At 44.3% G+C, this 19,471-nt stretch overlaps 2 protein-coding genes across 3 annotated transcripts in view; both read right to left on the bottom strand.

The window, feature by feature from the left end:
- Positions 1 to 1,304: 1,304 nt before the first annotated feature.
- Positions 1,305 to 3,938, bottom strand: NDUFA11 (NADH:ubiquinone oxidoreductase subunit A11). The gene is given in 5 exon segments (XM_050334489.1): positions 1,305 to 1,494; positions 2,353 to 2,475; positions 3,673 to 3,765; positions 3,846 to 3,873; positions 3,875 to 3,938. Coding segments are annotated over 5 exon segments (411 nt in total). The 5' UTR covers positions 3,929 to 3,938; the 3' UTR covers positions 1,305 to 1,381.
- A 670-nt stretch (positions 3,939 to 4,608) lies between these two features.
- The window catches only part of RANBP3 (RAN binding protein 3), a 53,673-nt gene continuing 38,810 nt past the window's right edge, over positions 4,609 to 19,471 (bottom strand). For both annotated transcript variants that reach the window (XM_050334467.1, XM_050334468.1), the window contains 6 exons: positions 18,662 to 18,764; positions 17,680 to 17,804; positions 15,310 to 15,430; positions 13,938 to 14,080; positions 12,124 to 12,304; positions 4,609 to 11,213 (listed from right to left, as the gene is read on the bottom strand). In XM_050334467.1, the coding sequence (XP_050190424.1) occupies positions 11,170 to 11,213; positions 12,124 to 12,304; positions 13,938 to 14,080; positions 15,310 to 15,430; positions 17,680 to 17,804; positions 18,662 to 18,764 (717 nt within the window). In that variant the 3' untranslated portion in view covers positions 4,609 to 11,169. The remainder of the gene's footprint in view (positions 11,214 to 12,123; positions 12,305 to 13,937; positions 14,081 to 15,309; positions 15,431 to 17,679; positions 17,805 to 18,661; positions 18,765 to 19,471) is intronic.

Genomic DNA, 19,471 nt, shown 5'->3' with positions numbered 1-19,471 from the left:
CCAGGGTAAAGCAGGGCCTCCTCATAAGTCCTTGGGTGGGAGACAGACAATCCCCCTGCTCCCCCACCCCCATGGTGGAGGGGTGAAACCTCTACCACCACCCACTGTGCTTCTGAGCTGCAGCCCAGCCCCAGTGACCCACACACAAAGAGCTGGAGGTACCAGCCCCAAGGGCACATGGGGATACCAGACCTTTGGCCCAGCCAAGTGCCCCCAGGACCACCCCGCAACCCACCCAGGACCCCCCCTGCCCACAGAGAGCACATACCAGAGCAACACAGCCTCCTATGGCTGTGACTGTGTGTTCCCCATCACTGTCCCTTCCTCTTTGTTCTCTGATGCCCCAATCTCCTTGTCTCCTGTTCCCTCCCCTCACCCCCCCACATTCCTGTCCCACACCTGTGTCCCCCATACCCACATTCTCTGTCTCCATAATTCACACATCCATCCCCTAATGTCCATCTCTGTACCCCAGTATTCCCATGGGTCGAGCTGTGTCCTCAAAGGTGGGGGAACCTCTCCAAGTCCATTTTTCAGCATTTACCTACCCTGCCTGCCAGGTTCTTTTCCTTCTATCTAGTTGGAATTTCCTCATCTGCAACTTGTGCTTATTACTTCCCACACTTTGCTGTACCCCTGAGCCTGCCCTTTCTGTAGCCATTAGTCAGCCCTTAACCTTCTTCTCTCCGGGTGGAATGATCCTGTTCTCACCTCTCCTTGTGCATCCTGTGCCTTCATGCTCTCCACCTTCTTGGTGGGTTTGCTGGACACAGTTCAGTTTGTTCATCAGAAATTGAACCAGACGTAGCTATAAGCAAAATGGCATCCAAGGGTCCCTTTCAGCTTCAGATATTCCTCAATTCCAACCCTGAACCTGTTGCCTCTACAGTTCCTGAAATGCTTTGTGGGCAAAGCCCCCAGGCTCACAGACACCTTGTTGTGGGCAACCCCCACCTCCTTTCTCACCCCACCTTCCCCATCCTCAGCCCAGAGCCAGGCACCACTGCGGAATCTCTGGCTCCAGACCCTCACAGATGGGCTCAGTGTGGTACAATCCCAATCCCTATCACAAAGTCCCACAGGACCCACTCAAAACTACAAGGATCACCCTGAAGCTACAGCGCAGCCCTCACACCAGTGCACACAATGCCAAGACACGGAGGCAAAGCAGCTCAGCACAGAAATCACTGGGAGAGCAGCAGACAAGCAGCAGATGCCACTTCCCCTCCAGCAGCTCCAGCTTTCTGCACCTCAGCCCAAACACCAGGAACAGCCACACGACACCACAATGTTGGGACAACTGCTGATTTGACCAAATCTTTATTACACGATGTCCTAAGTAGACAGAGCACTAGGAAGCCACAGGGAGGAAAGGTGACATTTACAGCTTGGGAGGTCCTGCCAGCCTCCAGCCCTCCTTGTTCCCGATCTTCACGAGGGCCGCGGTGATTCCGAACCCCAGACAAGCCGTGGTGCCAGTGAGGTAACTGTGAGCTGGAGAAAACACATCAAACCAGAAAAGAACCTGTTAGGGCAAAAGTTCTGTGCAACAGATCTCAACAGACTCTGCCATTTTTCATAGGTCCCTTGACCATCAGCAACACTGCCTGCCCAGAGAAAGGGGAAAAGTAATCTTTTTATAAAATTGAGTTTTCTCATGCTTTTAGCTTGCAATTTGAAATATCAATTTTGATAATCCTCTGCCCATCCCCTTACATGGGCAATCTGAAATGGCTCATTTGAGTGACAAAAGTAACAATCACTGCTTTGGACTCTCACCAGGCTCATCAACTAGGACAAGTAAAGATGAATTCTATTTCACCACAATTACAACTTAAATAAATCCCTCATTTCTTAGGTTCAAGTCTGAACGCCTACAGAAAACAGAGCTGTGTTAGCATCTGCAGGAGCTACTCAAGCCTGACAAAGAGCCAAAGAAGCAACAGCAGTAGGACACAGCTTGTCCCTCAGACCATGTGAAGAATTCAAAAGATTGTACTTTCTGTGTAAAGTAAATCACACTTGTTGCCAAGAAAACATGTATTTCCACAACTACATTTTTCATATCCTGCAATTGTCAGGTATAACTGGTAGTTCTAACTGGCAGTACTAGGTCAGCCCTGCTTTCATTCTGTGCATCACTTTATGTTCCCTTCCGTGTCCCCCTCCTGTAGCCCTGTTTATTTTAGGAGACCTGTACAATGGAGTGCCAACGAAACTGCCCTGAATCAGAGGCTGAGATGAATCTCTATCCAAGAAGCCTGACATCAACATTATTTAACATTTTCCCCAACACAAAAGCTTCTAAAACCAGCAAGGGCTCATTTCATTGCAGGCGTTGTCCACAGTTACCTCTGGCTCCCAAGGCAGCTCCTGCTGCACAGCCACCAATGAAATAGTTCAAAGGATCCTCTGGTTCCTCCCGGACTTGGGCACTGAGGCAGGTACTTAAGCCAAACACAGCTCCCAGTGTAGCTGTAAACAAGAAGTAAAAAAACCAAAACAACCCTCTCAATGACTCAAGAATTCACACTGAGCACGATTTTGATAGAGCAGCTACAAGGGACAATGAAGCAAGATCTGCTTCCCATTTCCCAGGGACATCCTATCCCAGCCACTACAATGAGACTCCGCATCCCTGTCTCATCCAGCTCCCTGTGCTTCCTCCCCCTGCGCCACGCTGGACCCCCAGAGCCCCCCGCGCCAGCAGATGAGGCACCAGAGGTACCTCATGAGGCACAGCAGGAGGTACCAGAGGGGAGCAGCGGTGTCTCTGCAGCCATCTCCCCACACCTGCACAGGCTCTGCTCTCAAACTCAGCCCCCAAGTCCCTGTGAACCTGCCCCGTGGAGCACTGTGCAGAGCAACCCCAACGTCCCTGCAGAACATTAGTCCTGGCACTTTCCTCCTCTGCCTGCCTGGGGCTCACAATGACTTCTAGGTGGTAGACAAATGGATTGAGTTCGTAAATTATTCTTTTTTTGTAAATTGATTTTGAAATTGAATTAAGTATTTTGAATTACATTAAGAAACTGCAAAGTAGCAGCATCCCGTCCACTGAATTATGCACCTCGTCCCCACACTGCTATAGCTGCAAACTTTGGAAGAGAAGGTGAATGGGGAAGAGAGGAGCAGGGAGCTCGGGGGACTGCTCCAGATGCAGATCTGCATGGCTGAAACTCCCTCAGGGTTTTTTGACACAGCTCTTTGCCAAAGACAATGCAAGACAATTACATGGTTTCTCCTTGGCTATAGAACATGATGGGGAAAAAAAACCTATTTACTTTCCTTTTGTCACCAAAAGCATTGCAGTACTTTTCAGCAAATGCAGTTTACTAAACACAATGCCTAAACACATGAAGTAAAAAAATAAGTTTGCTTCCACTATATTATTGCCCATAAACTGGCTGGTTTGCAAATACAGAAAAAACCGTCTTTCCATTTCAGTGTTTCCGGCCAAACCCGACCCAGGGCCGGCAGAGGAGAAAGCCACGGACACCGTGAGGGCCCGGGTGGACCGGGCCGAGGCGAACCCGGCGGCAGAGCGGGGTCCCGGCCCCCCCGCGGTGACACCGCCCGGCCCCGGCCTTACCCACGGTGACACCGGCCCTTACCCACGGTGACACCGCCCGGCCATTACCCATGGTGACACTGTCCGGGCCCGGTCCTTACCCATGGTGACACTGTCCGCCGCCGCCGTCTGCAGCGCGGCCAGCGCCGAGCCGGGCCGCAGCAGGATGATGCGATACGCCGCCCCGACCAGGCCTGCAACACACACCGCGTCACCGCCCGGGCCTGGGCCCCGCCCGGCCGCCCCCGCGCCCCCGCCCGCCCCCGCTGCCCACCCGCGGCCGCGCCCACGCGCGTGGCGAGGCCAGGTGCGCTGCGGGCACTGCTCGCCCTCGGGGCCGTCCCAATAGCCCGCCATGGCGGCAAGGGCACGGCGGAGCTGCCGCCTGAGCACGCGCGGCCCCGCCTCGTCCGGGGGGCGCGCCCGGGGAGGCACCGCGCGGGCACGAGCTCCGCCCCCTGCCCACACCCCCCGGAGCGGGCCGGGACCCCCGAGCCGGGACCCCCGAGCCGGGACCCCCGAGCCAGGACCCCGAGCCGGGACCCCCGAGCCGGGACCCCCAGTCCGTGTCCCGCCTCAGCCGCTGCCCGAGCGCACCCACACAACCGTTTTCCTAAAGGATTTCTACCTCGTGTTCCCAGTTTCCCCACCCGCAGCTCTCAGGCTCTCTGCCCAAACCGGGGGCTCTGAATGCCGTTTGTCAGTGCTGGCTGCTTGGGGGGCGGGGCGAGGTTGAGGCTTCGTGTTGTGATGTGTTTTCTGGTTTTGGTCGCTTTTTGGGGTTTGTTTTTTTTTGGTGGTTTTTTTGTTTGTTTGGTTTTGTTTTGTTTGGTGGGTTTTTGGTTTTTTGGGGGGTTTTTTTGGGGGGGTGGGTTTGGGGGCTTTTTATTTGTGTAGGGTCTAAAACTTTAAATAGAGCTTGGATCATTTTTTATCAATTTTCAAGGATTCGGTTTAAATTCTCTGGCTGTCTCTATGCTGCTGTATGGCCCTTTTTTTTTTCTTCTGTAATAATAAAGATGCTTTGACACAGGCTATTCCGATGCTTTTATGCATTTATTTTTCCAGCTGTTCACAGTTTGCTAATAAAAACATAACACTCTGCCTTCTCAGTGACATGCCTTCAAGCAAAGCTCTTCCCAACCCTTGAAATAGCTCCAGTTCCAACAGCTGAGTGAAGAAGTCTACAACTGTCTCGATGTTATCTCAAGCTTTCTCTCACCTGCCTATTTCTCTTCCCCTGTAAGTTAAAAGTATATTAAATGTTTGATTTCTGCATTTCCCAACATGTTGAGTCCCCCACAACACCTCTTCTCTGGGACAGGAGCTCAAAACAGCTGGAGTTGGATGCTACTGCCCCAATTTATCACAAGGAACAGCTGTTTGTTACCAGCACTTGCAAACGCTCCTCTTCCTGCCGTGACAGCGCTGGGTCCGGCCGGCAGCTGAGGGAGTTCAGGAGCCCTGGCAGCAGGGACGGGAGAAGGAACAGCCGCGGTTCGGTGGCTGGGCCGGGCTGTGTCACACCGTGGATGTTCTGGGCTGTGCTCTCAGCACGGCAGGCAAGTCACCTCCGGTCCGGGGCTGTTTCAGCGCCAGGAGGTGGTGTGGGATGCGGAGACAGTCCCTTGGATCTGGCACTGCTTCCTCTGCGTGCTGGAGAGGTAACTGTTCTTCCACACAGAACCAATGCCACCATCAGGCACTGACCGGCGGTTTACTAAAGGAATCAGGTTTTAGAGCAGCTTTGCCCCTCCTGCAAAGCCTTTTCTAAGCACTTAAGACAAAGGAATTTGTTACCTTTCCAGACAGCAGGATGAGAAAACCCTCAGCTCCAGGGCAGCACATACTGCAAATGCTCTTTCCCCAATATAAATACATGGAATCCACCAAATCCTGCACAGGGTAAGACTTTTCGCCATTAAGTAACAAAGAGCATCCTGGGCTCCAAGCAGCTGTTAAAAGCTCGTCTGAGTCTGTATCCCTAGGCAGATTTGTATTGCTTCTTCCACAAGACAAGGGAGGTGGGACTGACAATTCACATCTCTCCTCCTTAGCAGCAGGTACAATGCCTGTAGTGCAAGACTCAGCGTGCAGTTTTGTGCAGCTCTTCACTTGCCTCACGGATGGACTGCAGCTAACCCTGGGGACAGGCACACGGCAGCTAGGAGTTATCCAGCAGATATCTATCCTCAGGCTGCAAGACCCTCCTAAGGCAGTGACAGCTCATCAGAAAACTGTTACAGTATGACAGAACAGCTACCTTACTATAAACAGGCAAGTTCCAGGGAAAGCAACATATAATTATTGTAACATTACTCTTAAAACATCGAGCTTGGCTCCAAATATTTAAACCACAGACAAACCAGTTTGCTGCTATAGAGTATTAGTTCCCTTAAAAAGGGGAGCGGCTTGCAATGCTACTAGAAGCTACAAATAACCCGGATTCCTTCTGCCTCTGAAACCTTTTTAGAAATGGCAGAACCATCCAGCAGCAAAACACATTCAAAACATTTCCCCATTCTCCCCTCTGGGAAGCTTTTTATAGGGCCTTGTCCAATAGATGTTCTATCTGCAGATGAAGTGGTCTGAACTCTCCAGAATCTGAATTTATTTTGTCTGCTAAATGGGCAACAGACAGGGAGCTGCTTTTCAGAGGACAAGAGAAAAAGCTTTTATGTACAGTCAGTACACAGATGTTCAGGTATGTGTTACCACAGCACACATCCTGCAGCAGGGGCTCGATGACACCTCCTGGTCTCTGGAACACATCACACCGAGCAGCTTTTCCAAGGCTTCATTAGAAGCTAAAGAAAAGCTACTAAATTTGATCAGGAGTGGTTCATTTTAAATACATCCCACAGATATCCTTGCAAAAGGCATTCAGTGCCCATTCCCTGCAACAGAATTACGAGTGTTCTCAGTGACAAATTACACTTTTGTATTTTTACAAAATGGAGTGTCCTGGAAAGGAGGTAGTCAAAAGGGAGCTCTGAATTCTATATTTGAATGAGATTTTTATTTACAGAAATTGTCTGTGAGCATTTCTTTACAAGATACCTGTACCATCACCTAGCAGAGAACAATCAAGACTGATTTTAACAGTCTAGTTTAGCAATTCTCTCTCTTGCACCTGTGTTGCTCTGAGCTGATTTCACAGGAGGGAAAAAATACCTGTAAAATTAAAATATCTTTCTAAGTTCCTGTCTGAATTTCTCTGCTATCCACACAATGGACTGGAGTTCAGTTTAAGCAAGTCAGTGCACAGAAAGACCAAATAACAAGGGGAGAAAAAGCACACAGTGAAAAGTCAGTTTAATGAAATCTTGTATGACAAATTATGGCAATTATCATAACTGGAATTCCTAAAACTAGAGAAGTTTATGGGGAAACATGGTAAAATTTTCAAATATGTAACATGTTTCTAGAAAGGAAATAAACCATTTTCTACACTCACTGGGGGAGAGCAAGAGGCCAGTTGAACTGCAGAATGGGACATGTTAGGAACAGTCATTTAATAGCAGGAATGCCCAAGCAATAGAATCAACTGATATCTCAGTGACTGGGAACAGGGAGAATCCATTACAAAGTTGAAGAGTTTTTTTTTAATTCCTGCAGGCTTCTAACAGTCTGGTCACCTCCCAGCTTGGTTCCAGTGGAGGGTGGCTGAGGACTCATTTATTTAGATCATTCCCTGCCCTGTCTTCTCTGAAGCAGTGCATGATGCACTGGAAACTGGAAAACAGAAAAATGTTGTAATTACACATTTTCTTACCTTAATGTTTATATTTCCTGAGGGTATCATTTTATAGATAAGAGGTTTACTTCTGGCTTCAGTGACACCACCACCCTAGCAACATTTTCATAGACTCACAGAATATGCTGAGTTGGAAGGGACCCATCAGGATGACCAAGTCCAACTCCTGGTGCTGTGCAGGACACCCCAACAATCCCACCACGTGACTGAGAGAATTGCTTCTTGAACTCAGACAGCCTTGGTGCCGTGATCACTTCCCTGGGCAGCCTCTTCCAGTGCTCAGCCACGCTCTGGGTGAAAAACCTTTTCCTGAAATCCAACCTAAACCTCCTCTGACTCAGCTCCAGCTGTTCCCTCGGGCCCTTGTCACTGGTCACGAGAGTGAAGAGATCGGTACCTGCCTCTCCACTTCCCCTCAGGAGGATGCTGAAGACCCCAATGAGGCCTCCCCTCAGCCTCCTCCAGGCTGAACAAAACAAGTGATCTAAGCAACTCCTCATAAGGCTTCCCCTCCAGTCCCTTCACCATCCTCACTGCCCTCCTCTGGACAGTCTCTAAGGGCTTCATGTCTCCCTTACACTGTGGTGCCCAAACCTGCACAGTCCTCAAGGTGAGGCTGCCTCAGTGCAGAGCAGGACAATCCCCTCCCTGGACTGGTGGCAATGCTGTCTGTGCCTGATGCCCCCCAGGAACAGCTGGCCCTCCTGGCTTCCAGAGCACACTGTTGACTCAGCACCAAATGGGCTTTATTACACTCTCCAGTATCTTTTTTCCCCTGGGAAAACCTGGAAGGCTGTGCCCATGTGGGTCAGCAGCCAGAACAGGCTACGCAAGAATTGCCAACATCATCCGTAAGTTAACAACACACCTCAGGGGAAAGAGAGCAGGAGTGTGGTCAAGGGGAAGATTGCTGCAAGGCAGCAGAGCTAGTCACCACCCTCTCTTGCACAGCCACTGCCTGGGACAGGAAACACAACGCAGGGCTCGGGGGTTTTGTTTGCTTGCTGGCACAGGTTTAACGTAGTTCCAATGTACATTTGGATGACAGTCTTATATAGATCTTTTGAAACACATGGTCATTATCTATTTTTGCCTGTCACTGGTTTACTAAGCCTTAAAGCAGAGAGCTAAGTCAGGGTTTTGCTTTGGCCTAACTACATCTTGCTGGGCAGGGCCTGAACTCAACTCACAGCCAATTCTGTCAGGGGTGCACAGTAACATTTCCCTCTTCACTATAAACATTTATGCAAAGCTTCTAGCTAAAATGAGATCTGCATCAGTAAATAGTTGCTGATGTTTTTAGAATGCTCTAGGTGATCATGTACCACCAAAGCTCATCAAAGCAAGCATGCTTATTTCATTTTTTTGAATCTTCATGCACCATCAACTGCATTTTAGGTAAAACACCTCAAAGTGAGACTCAGCATAGACCCCATGAAGTCTGGGACCAGGAAACAACGCCTGTTTTCCCCACAGGCAGACCTGTTCACCAAGACACCTTATTCATTTTCTTTATGAAAAACAACCTGCTGACAAGAAGCAGCTTTATGGTTCAAGGGTGTTTGAAAAGAGTAGTTTTAATCTGAGTACCTTAATAATGTAAAAAGATCCCAGATCCAAAATGCAGATCACTCACTTGAAAGTACAGAAGGCCCCCACACCTTGTGATGCAGAAACAGTTGTGTGGTGGGTACTGAAGAATGTGCCACGCTCCTGTAAGAGCATGGCACGGGTACAGGGTGCAGCAACACATCTGTGCATTGTTAAAACCCCCCATAATTCTAAGGAGAAAAAAAAAACCAAAATGCAAGAAGGTATGAGCAGACAAATCCAAAGATAACACAGATGCAGTGGCACAGCTTTATCATTAGCCCTTTTCACTTCCCAGAAAAGTAATCCAAGGTTTTCCTTTCAACTGGCTATCAGGAAAAGCAAAGCACTCGCTGCTCCAACAGCATCAGTCTCCAATGATGGTTAACAACAAATAAAAGGAAAAAACTTGGGTTTGACTGCGTATGTTTCATTAAAACAGAGGCAATAAGGACTGTTTTGCTATTTGAATATTCAATTTCAAAGTTGATTTTGTGCTATAACCTGAGATTCCATTTTCAATTCATGTTACATTAAAAGAAAATGAAAGGGAAGAAGCATTTAAGTGGTGCATTTTAGATCTCCTTAACCTACAGAAGAACAAGCATGCAAGTGAGAAATTATCTACCAGTAAACTATTTATAAAGGAAATAGAACAATTTGGGGAATTTATAATGAAAGTGACCTGGTCACTGTCATTGGTGACTACCAAGTTTGCTGGACAAGAACATTCTGTATGTTTTAATAACAAAATAAAACTCAACTTTCACACAAAAGGCTCAACAGATTAAAAAAAAAAAAACTAAACAAAAAAAAGTTATGGTTACAGTAGGAGTACTTCAGAATTACACACAGGAAAACACATTCTTGCTTTTATTTTGGTGGAACAGAATACAATAACCTTCAGCCCAAACTACTCAAGGCTGGCAGTATTACCTTTCTCTTCATGCTGCAAGACTGAACAGGGAAAAAGAAAACAGAACAGGGACAGGAAGGGTTAGAAGTTATATTTTCTATTTAAGGCCATTAATTCAGCAAGATATTTAAAAATGTCCTCAACTTTAAGCATGAAGAGTTGCATTGACTTCAGTAAGATTACTCACATGTAGTTAAGTCAGGCAAGTGCTTAAATGGCTTGTTGAATCAAGCCATTAAATGAGAGTTGCTTTGTTATACAATTTATTTTAATAGTTGGTGGAGCTCATTACATGAGCCTATTTTATTCTTCCAAGGGCTAACAGCTATTTCCTCATCAACTTTTCTGAAGGTGTAACCTGTATGCCTCCTAGACTTTACTGTAGCCACAGAAACATAATTTTCTAAGAAAAATTGTATGCAACATCTATTATTTATAGTGGCTTAGCTCTCCCTTAAATAGAACAGTACAAAACAATAGTTTCACTTTTTCAACACACAAGAGCATCTTATTGAAAAACTAAAATAAAAAAAGTATCACCACAATATAAATCCCCAAATAATAATAATGAAATGGGAAGAAAGAAAGGAGTTAGCAAAACATCCTGTGGGCTTTAAAGTCTCTTATTACTGCATTAAAAAAGCTTTTCTGGTGAACCACAATGTTTTGTTTCTCTCCGTTTACAAACCCACTAGACAGGGAACAATGGTGTCCACAACCTATGTTGGGAATAAAAGATAAAAACATAACCTGCCCCATCTGCAGTCCAAAAGGAGAAGAAACCCAAAAGGGCAGCCAGTGAGCATAGGAATTGGTGAAGACACGGTTTCCCTGCATAAGGGGGAGTAGAGGTTACAAAAGCAGAATTCGAGTTGGAACCGCATCGAAAAGTTCTAATCTCGGAGGCCTGCAAGACACGAACTACTGAAGAAACAGTCAAAAGGTCCCAATGAAAAGCTGTGACAAGCTGTAATGTGCCATTTCAATTACAAGGAAGAGGGGAAATGCTTGGGGATGGCTGGGGGATTTTTTTGTTTTGTTCTGGGGTTGGGGTTTTTTGTGTTGTGTTTTTTTTTGTTTGCTTTTGTTTTTTTGCTCATCAATATGATGAGCTTTCAACGTCCCAAACCACATTCAGGTAGTTTCCAAGTCTGCTTTTCTTTGTGTGGAATCTACTGATCCAGACCAAAAAATCAAACAAACAGAACAGGGATGCACAGTTCTTAAGTCCTGGAGCCTTCGACACTGCCTGAAATAATCGCTGGCCTGGGGTGCCCAGAGATGCCTGCAAGATGGTGTTCATAGCAGCCTTGCAAGCAGATTGGCTCACATCTGCTATGTGCTGCCAACGTTCTGCCCATCACCTTCATCATTGGGACCTGAAACGATAAAAGTAATTCTTGGTCATGAGAAATATCTTTTGTTTCTCACCTTACAAAAAGAGACCCATCCCAAGCAGCCCACACAAGCCTCAGATTCAGGTGTTCAGTAACAGATGAGAGCTGTAGAATTTCCCTGCCTTATATTTCCTTCTCCAGACTAAGGTCTGTCCACTGTGGAATGTTATGTTCTTCACTAATCTGGTTCAGGGATCCCAGTAGCATCCCAGAGTCTAAAAGCTCAGCTTCCAACCTCTTCAATCCACCCACTGCTTTTGTTCATATTCATTCCTTCTTTTTACCTGCAGGGAATCAGGATAGAGGACTGGTCTCTGTCAAAGGCTGGATGTTCTAAGGCACAGGAAAGCAAAGTACAGATGACTTCCAAGTCAAGGGTACAATAGGAAGCTTTCCTCAAACTGAAGATTAGTGCTTTTCTTTAAGTATGGTCTCCTCATGTACAATAAAAATCATTACACTCTTTCCATGCCCCTTTGTAAACCTTCTGCTTTCCAAATAGCTCTCTACTCAAAGGTCAGTCTGGATCCTGCCTGCTGATCCCAAGTCATCTCAGGTTTTATGTGCAACCCCTGGCCATGGTGAAGGCAAAAATGAAATTCATAACCACCCCTTAGAAATCCTGTAAAGGAAACAAAGCACAGAAAACTTCAGCTAAACTGTGGCATATAACTCAGAGAGACCCAGCACAGGGGTCTTTTGCCAGTTTGGAGAAGAAGCAAGAAGCAGCTTTATTCAAAAAGCCAATTCGTGCCATAGTCCTACTCCACAGGTCCCTGTGAGAAGTAACAGGCCAGAAGTACATCTTTCATGTACAGGGAGCACAGTCTGCTTTAAAGAACGACACAGAAAAATGCATGGAAAACAGGAAACACTTGTCCTTCTTACTTACCACTTCCAACTGATCCTGAAGGTGCAATGACATCATCATCACTGTCTTCCTCATTTGACTGTGTTACCTCTGGCTCAGGTGCTACATTCTTAACTTCTTGCTCTTGTTCCACTCTACTCCGCAAGGCCAAGATGCGATGGTGCAAAGCAGCAAACAACTGCCCTGTATCTTTAGAGCTCGCCTGCATTTTTTAACAGTCAGAAACAAGAAGGTGCAAGGAGTTAGAATAAAACACTGCCAACGTAATACACACCAGTCAAGCCAAATTTCACAGTATAGTTTTCAGTTTTCTCATCCAGGGTTTTTCAAACCAGTCAGAATGGGCTGTGATACACACAACAGGATACTAGACATACCGAACTCTGGTGGTGAGAGTATATTCTTCTGCTCAGCTCCAACTTCCCCTGGCTAACATATCCCATACTAGCTGATTCCTTATAACTTTCTTCACCTAGAAACCACACAGCTTTTCTAACACCTCCCAAAAGCTTATATTTAAAAGATCTTCAATGAAAATCTTGCAGATTTTTCCAGGTCTGTCAAGCATTCAACTTCATACAGTAGTTAGTCATAATCAAGTCAGTTAATTGTTTCATGATGCACTGACATAAAATTTCAACATAAGATATAATGAGAAAACTAATCAAACAGTCAGGTAGGTTTATTTTTTTTTTCACTCTGTTTCAAAGGGAAGCATTTGCAGACACCTGTCCAAGAATATGTTTTTCTTACTCTCAGAGGTTAATGGGCACTTTATGCCTTCAATACAATCAATTATTAGGCCTCTTAAAATTGTTTCTATCCTCCCCATCCGTCACCTCTGTATCTGTGAAATTCCCGTACAATGAGTTGTAATGAATAAATAATTCCAAGCAAGATACTTTTTATCAATACTAAAATCAAGAGTAAATAACCTGATGACAGATTTAACTCAAGCTTTCAAATCTAGAAGAATACTGAGAAAAACATATCCAGTAATTTCACTGCTTCTTCATCAAGGGATATTTGGTATCATTAAGTTCTACTCTGGGACTCCAGATCCCAGTCCTACAAACCTAATGTTTCTGGGGAAGCTGACCGTTTGTTGCTGTTCTCTTAATTTCTCCTTGTTGCAAAAGTGTAAATCAAAAGAACATATTCAGACCTCTCCAAATCTGCAAGTGCTCTTAGCAGATGTTAAGCAATAACCTCTTCCGTGCTTACTGTATGATGAGCTCTCAAGTGTTTCAGTAATTGTGAATGGCATTGCTGTTCCCCATTTAGCAAGCACAGCAATCCCTTTCACTATCCTGTTACTGCTTTGAATACTCTGTATCGAAAGAAAATCAAAGTCAAAATATGTTACCCTTAACTACTAACACAATGTTCTTGACAGAGCTTTAGTGGTTCCCTTTCAGTAAGCACCTCTCCATCCTCCCACACTGTGACAGCACTTCTGTATCCCAAGTTCCAGCAGATCTAATTTTGGTTAACTATTGCATGGAAATCTATGAAATAACACCCATTTTCCTTAATAGCAAAACCCAATCTGCATTAAACACTATAGTCACAGTAGGTATGGAACAGATCCCGTGACTCCATGGGCAATGCTTTGGACGACGTGGTTTCCTAAAGCAGCCACAGATGTGGCATTTCTTCACAATTAGCAAGCCTTTCTGGACAAGCACACCTGCCAAGCCCCTTGTCTTTGGGGTAGGGGTGATATTAAGGTAGTGTAGGGTGCAAAGAAAAATGCAAATGTTACCTCAACTACAGTTTAAGCAAGCACCTACTTTAGTAGGAAGGTTAAGATGTAAACAAAAACTGATACTCACTGATATAAGAAAAACTTTAACTCCTTGGTCCTCTGTATCCATGGCAGTGATCCGGATACTCTTCTCACTGGCTTTATCAATCTGCATCTGAGCCCAGAGCTTGGTATTTAAGATTAACCTGAGACTCCCCTGAGTCCTCATCACTAAAGCAAAGTTACAAGATCAGTTAGGTGGAAAAAGACGCATCAGGAAGCTCAAAACAACCAAGACAGTGCTGTGTCTTTTTGTTGTGTAAAGGTTTCAGTCGCTTTACAAAGAATATAAAAGGAAAGTCCTTTTGGGGCTTTTGTTACACCTATTAGTAAGAATGTAGGTTTATGTTGGTTTGGGCTGGAATAGGGTTCACTTTCTTCCCAGTGGCTGGTATGGGTCTGTGTTTTGGATCTGTGCTCATCACAGAGTTATGTTTTGTTACTGCTGAGCAATGTTTGCACAGAGCCAAGGCCTATTCTGCTTTTCCTGCTGCTATGCTGGGGAGGAGACTGGGAGATGCACAGGAATTTGGGAGGAGACACAGCCTGGACAGGTGACCGAGACTGACCAAAGGGATATTCCAGACCATATGACATCACACTCAGTATATAAAATGGGGGGAAGAAGAGAAAGCAGGGGGATGTTTGGAGTGATGGTGTTTGTCTTCCCAAGTTATCATTATGCAGAACGGGGCCCTGCTCTCCTGAACATGGCTGAACACCTGTCTGCCCAGGGGAAGCAGTGAATTAATTTCTTGGTTTGCTTTGCTTGCATGTACAGCTTTTGCTTTCTCTATGAAACTGTCTTTATCTCAATCCACAAGTTTTCTTTTACCCTTTCAATTCTCTCCGATTCTGCTGGTGGGGGAGTGAGCGAGCAGTTGCCTGGAGCTTGGGGGCTGCCTGGGGTTAAACCACAACAAGGCTATTAAAGATTATCAGTCATGTCTAAAGATATTTAGTCCAAAGTCTTATATGTTAATACAGCAAAGTTCAGTGGCTGTATCTGAGCTGATAATCTCAGGCTAATGCACATTCCCAACAGCCTGAACAGTCGTGTAGTATTCAAAGAGACTTCCCCCATCACAGGCAACCCCTCCCAAAGGGCCCAGATCTGAACGATGTTACCACCAATTTCTAGTCAAATATTCGAGTTACTAAATACATCTTGCTTTTACGAGGAAAAAAGTAACTGGAACATTTGCTGCAATAGAAGGACATGGAAAGATACTCTCTTTGGAGGCAACGTTCATTAACTGCAGCAAAAGAAAAGGTCCAAACTCCTTCTGAGTTGCTGTAGCTAAGATGACCTAAAGTGGATGTTGCTGAGTGTTACGGAAGCATGCTATGAAAATAGCACGACTGTCAACCAGTATCTCATTTCCCCTGGTTCCTCTTACCCAGTCGAGACTGTAACGTTCCATCATCTGTTGAGGCCATATCATTGAGTCTCAGGAGTCCTCGACCTCTTTCCACCCAAGACTGAGAGCTTTTATCAAATACAAACAGCTTGCACTGAATCTGTAACAGAAAATATCTCTATAGCATAGTGGTTGATTGAAGTAATAATATATTTCTTGTTAATCTGCAATTTCATATTGGAATTTTTAATTGTTCATAGCTGTGTAAACCAAAGCAGTTATCCCCCCTTTTGCAATAAGTTCCCCAAAATATACTGTCTGCTTTCATAAGATTTCATTAACAGAAGCTATATATTCTTAAAGAATACCTGGGTTCAAGATCACAAGAACAAGAACAATTTTCACAGAGAGAAAGATGTGATAAGAAATTGCCTTAAATCAGTCAATTATTTTAAAAGCCTTAGGTACACCTTGCACCACTGGAAGTGGTATTTGTTGCTGGAAAGACCCAGCACAGTGAAAACAAAGCAAAATTTTTCCTGTATTTGGGAAAAAAAGGATGAAGAAACATGTTAGCTCGTGATCAATTCATAAAGCCTGACCCACACGAAGTCATGAATAATTGAGGTATTTCTACTACCTCCTTGCAAGGTTCATTAGTTAGAAAATTCAAAAGGTCTATCTTTTCAAATGGTAGGACTGCTCCTTCTTCCATACAGGCTCCATTTTTCTTCCCTGCCAAACATGTCTACTCTGTATCCCCACCTCTAACCCATCTTCACTGTCACTGTTGAGATTTCATACCTCAAACTGTCACCCCTCAAGTTCCCCACAGATGTGCATGCACTAGGTGGAGAAGATATTCCCATTTTCATTCCCTCCATTTCTTATTTTCTCCACCCTAGAACATCTAGCTCTGTGTACTCTGTTTCTGCAACATTAACACAGTTCTGTACATACAAGTCCCATTTGGAATTCTAGTACACTACATTTCACAGGAAAAAAGAACAAAAGTTTGGCAAGAGGTCTGTTAAGTTACAACATTCATGCAACTTAGTCCTCTATTAAGTATACAGTTGCTAAAAGCTGTGGTTTTCCTAAGTGAAACAGGATTCTCATCTCTTGAGTCTTTTGTTCAATTATGTGAAGCATCCAGACATTTCTGAACTACACAGAAGCAAAAGTACCAGAAGAACTATATAGAGAGCATTCATGTCTGGTAAAAAAGTCAAAGAAGACTAACATTATAGATTATCATTTTTTGTAAGATAATACAAGTGTAACTGATATGCATTAGTTACTGACACAGTGCAACTGTCTGGTGTCAGAATAGACAGCACATCTAAGAACAAAAACCTGTCCTTAAAAAAGAACACAGTTCAAATGCTGAGAAACTTAAAACATCTCAAGAAAAAAAAAAAAAAAAAACAAACTATAATTGAAGGATAAAGAGAGAAGAGGAAAAAAATTCATACACCACTTCATTTTACATGAAACCCTGTACATTCTTCTTAAGGACATACTAATGGTTATATTTAGGTTAATGAATAACTATAATAAATAATGGCCAGTCTTCGCGAGCGAAGATCCGGGGAAGGTCTTTCCACCTTCCAGCCTGCGCATTGGATTTTTTAGGTGAGACACAGTGTGCGCGGAACTGAGCCCACCCTTTAATCCTAAGGTTCATCTGCCGGGGCCAAGCGAGCTTGGACGGTGGCAGCGAGGTCCTTAGGACGTAGGTGGGTTGCCTTTAAGGGCTAACGAGCCCCACCTGCCCGGGAGTGGCCCTGACCGGGAATCGAACCCGGGTCTCCGCGGTGATAGCGCGGCGCCTTTACCCCTAGACCACCAGGGGCTCCAATGAATAACTACAATGCTAAATAAATCACAATAAAAAACAGGAGTCTAAGTCAGGACCAAATATCCTTCCAAAACATCACTAATTCAATTAAGTACCTCAAGACAAGTTCCAAATGCTGTGGTATGGTTTCTGCTTTGCAAGAAACCAGACTGCTGCCATAATTAGTCGATTCCAAGTTTTAAAAAACCCTCAGTAGTACAACAATTAAAAAGAACTTTAAAATATTTAGTTCATTTAAGTTTTCTTCAAATAGTTGTGTTGTATAACATAGAAGCTTCTATGTGATTGATTCAGGAAAATCACCAGGAAAAGCCACTTGGATGGCTTATACACTAAAACTTATTCAGAAAGAGGAAATGAAGAAACAACAAATTACAGGATAATAAGTAAGGATGTGAATAAATATCTGAAGTTTGCACTTTACACAAGAAAGTACATTAAAGATAATAGAGGAAGGTTGAGTTGTAGGAAATCAGATGGTGTGGATTCACTGGACATCCATACGAATCCCCACAAACTCAAAGCTCCTCTGCACTCTTGTTTCTTACCTGTAACACGTTACTTTCAGCTTCCTCCCCAGTAATCACTTCTACCTTCGCTAATAAACACTTCCTTGCTGTTGCTTTAGTATAGGCTGCTGCAGACTCTGCCAGTGATTCTGAAATATTATTAGCTGAACAACATTTTGAGAGTCTGAGAATGATTGGCATATAATTTTATAAGATTTATAAAGGTCTCACACAAGTATACCAGAACTTTGAGAAATTTTGAAAAGTACAGAAGACAGACCTTACTAGAACATGTCAAAAAGGATTGAAATATTAAGTAGAAATTAAAGCTTGTCTTTTAATACTTGTTTAACAAGCACAGGACACAAGGGACCAATGAGCTAAGTTATCTAAAAGTTCTGCTCCTACACACAGTATTTCAAAACCTTTGCATGGACAACTGCATATCTGTATGTGCTCCAGCAGTACTCATACTGCTGCCAGCCATGTGCTTACAAATGGACAGCACAACTCATTTTCCACTTTTATTTGGGCTTGCAAGCAGTTTGCTGAAGAAAACCCATAGTTTCCAGAATTTCCATAAAATCTTGTCAATTTGAAGCCACATAAGTCTAGAATCCAGCAAAGAGTTTTGAGTTCAAGCAATGTATGCTGTACCTGCTTAATGCAATACACACTTGACTCAGACATTCACTCACTGGAAATACAACAGAATTGTTAAAAAAAAGGTTTGCCACATTTCTTCTACGCTCTGGTTCCAGTTCTGTTAATTCCCTCTACTTTAGTTCTGCTAAAGATATTCCCAGTACCACCAAGTGAGCATGAAAAAGGCAGTACATGCTTAATATAAGAGAATCTATAGCACCCAGCACCTCCCACACCCAGCCTGTATCTTTGGTTACAGGAAACAGTAAAGGTAACATAAGAATGTTACATTTTTGAAAAGTAACAGGGCACTGAAAAATACAATAACTTAAACATGGATTAACTACCATTCCTAAAGTTATATTTTGTTTTTCACCTTTCTCTGGCGTAGCCTCCTGAGAAGATGATTCAGACCCAGACTCTGTAGCAGCATTCTCCTTATTACTCTCTGTACTACCTTCATTTGATTTTGGTGGACTCTATCACAAAAAGGAGGTAAACAAAAGAGAGAAAACACACACTTATTTTGCTGAACAGGACTAGTGATCCATTACTGAGAGAAGCCCCACTGTTTATAAATGATATGCAAAAGGAGAATCTCACAGACAAATGCTTTCACAGTAAAAGCCATCCTACTACCCCAGCCAAGGAATTGAACAGTGTGACCTGAAAACCAATTCAAATTATTTTCCCTTGAACTGAAATCAAATTTCAACACCTATTTTGAAGCTATGCTTAACAAAGCAAGCCAATTTCAGCTACAGTTCAGCTCATGGCATAGCTGACTGAACTCCCTGCTACATAGACAGGTATGAATGCTCAGCTTTAAATGCTTCCATTTTGTTCCAGTACAGGAATAAAAACAACAGGAAATAGTGAGGCACTAGAAATTATTCCTTAGGCTGGTACATACTAATCAAACTTTCTGAATCGTACCTCAGTCCTGAGGCAGCTGCCTTAGTGCTTAACTTTAAATCCCATCCTGAGGGGAGTCAAGGAACTGACCTGCTCTCAGTTTTGAGGACAAACATAAAACACTCTCCCATACTTATACTCAACCATTCAGAGCAACAGTCTGTGCCATGAAGTGCTTGGGCACAAGAGCCATGTGCACAACAGAGAGGGCACTGAATCTCCTACACAGGCAGTTTGGCAGGCAAGTCCTTGGGAGAGCACTGCGGGGCAG

This window comes from Myiozetetes cayanensis, unplaced genomic scaffold (genome assembly GCF_022539395.1).
Source record: "Myiozetetes cayanensis isolate MyiCay16 unplaced genomic scaffold, myiCay2020 scf54, whole genome shotgun sequence".
In the NCBI taxonomy this organism is placed as follows: domain Eukaryota; kingdom Metazoa; phylum Chordata; class Aves; order Passeriformes; family Tyrannidae; genus Myiozetetes; species Myiozetetes cayanensis.
This window is presented reverse-complemented; position numbering and strand designations above follow the sequence as displayed.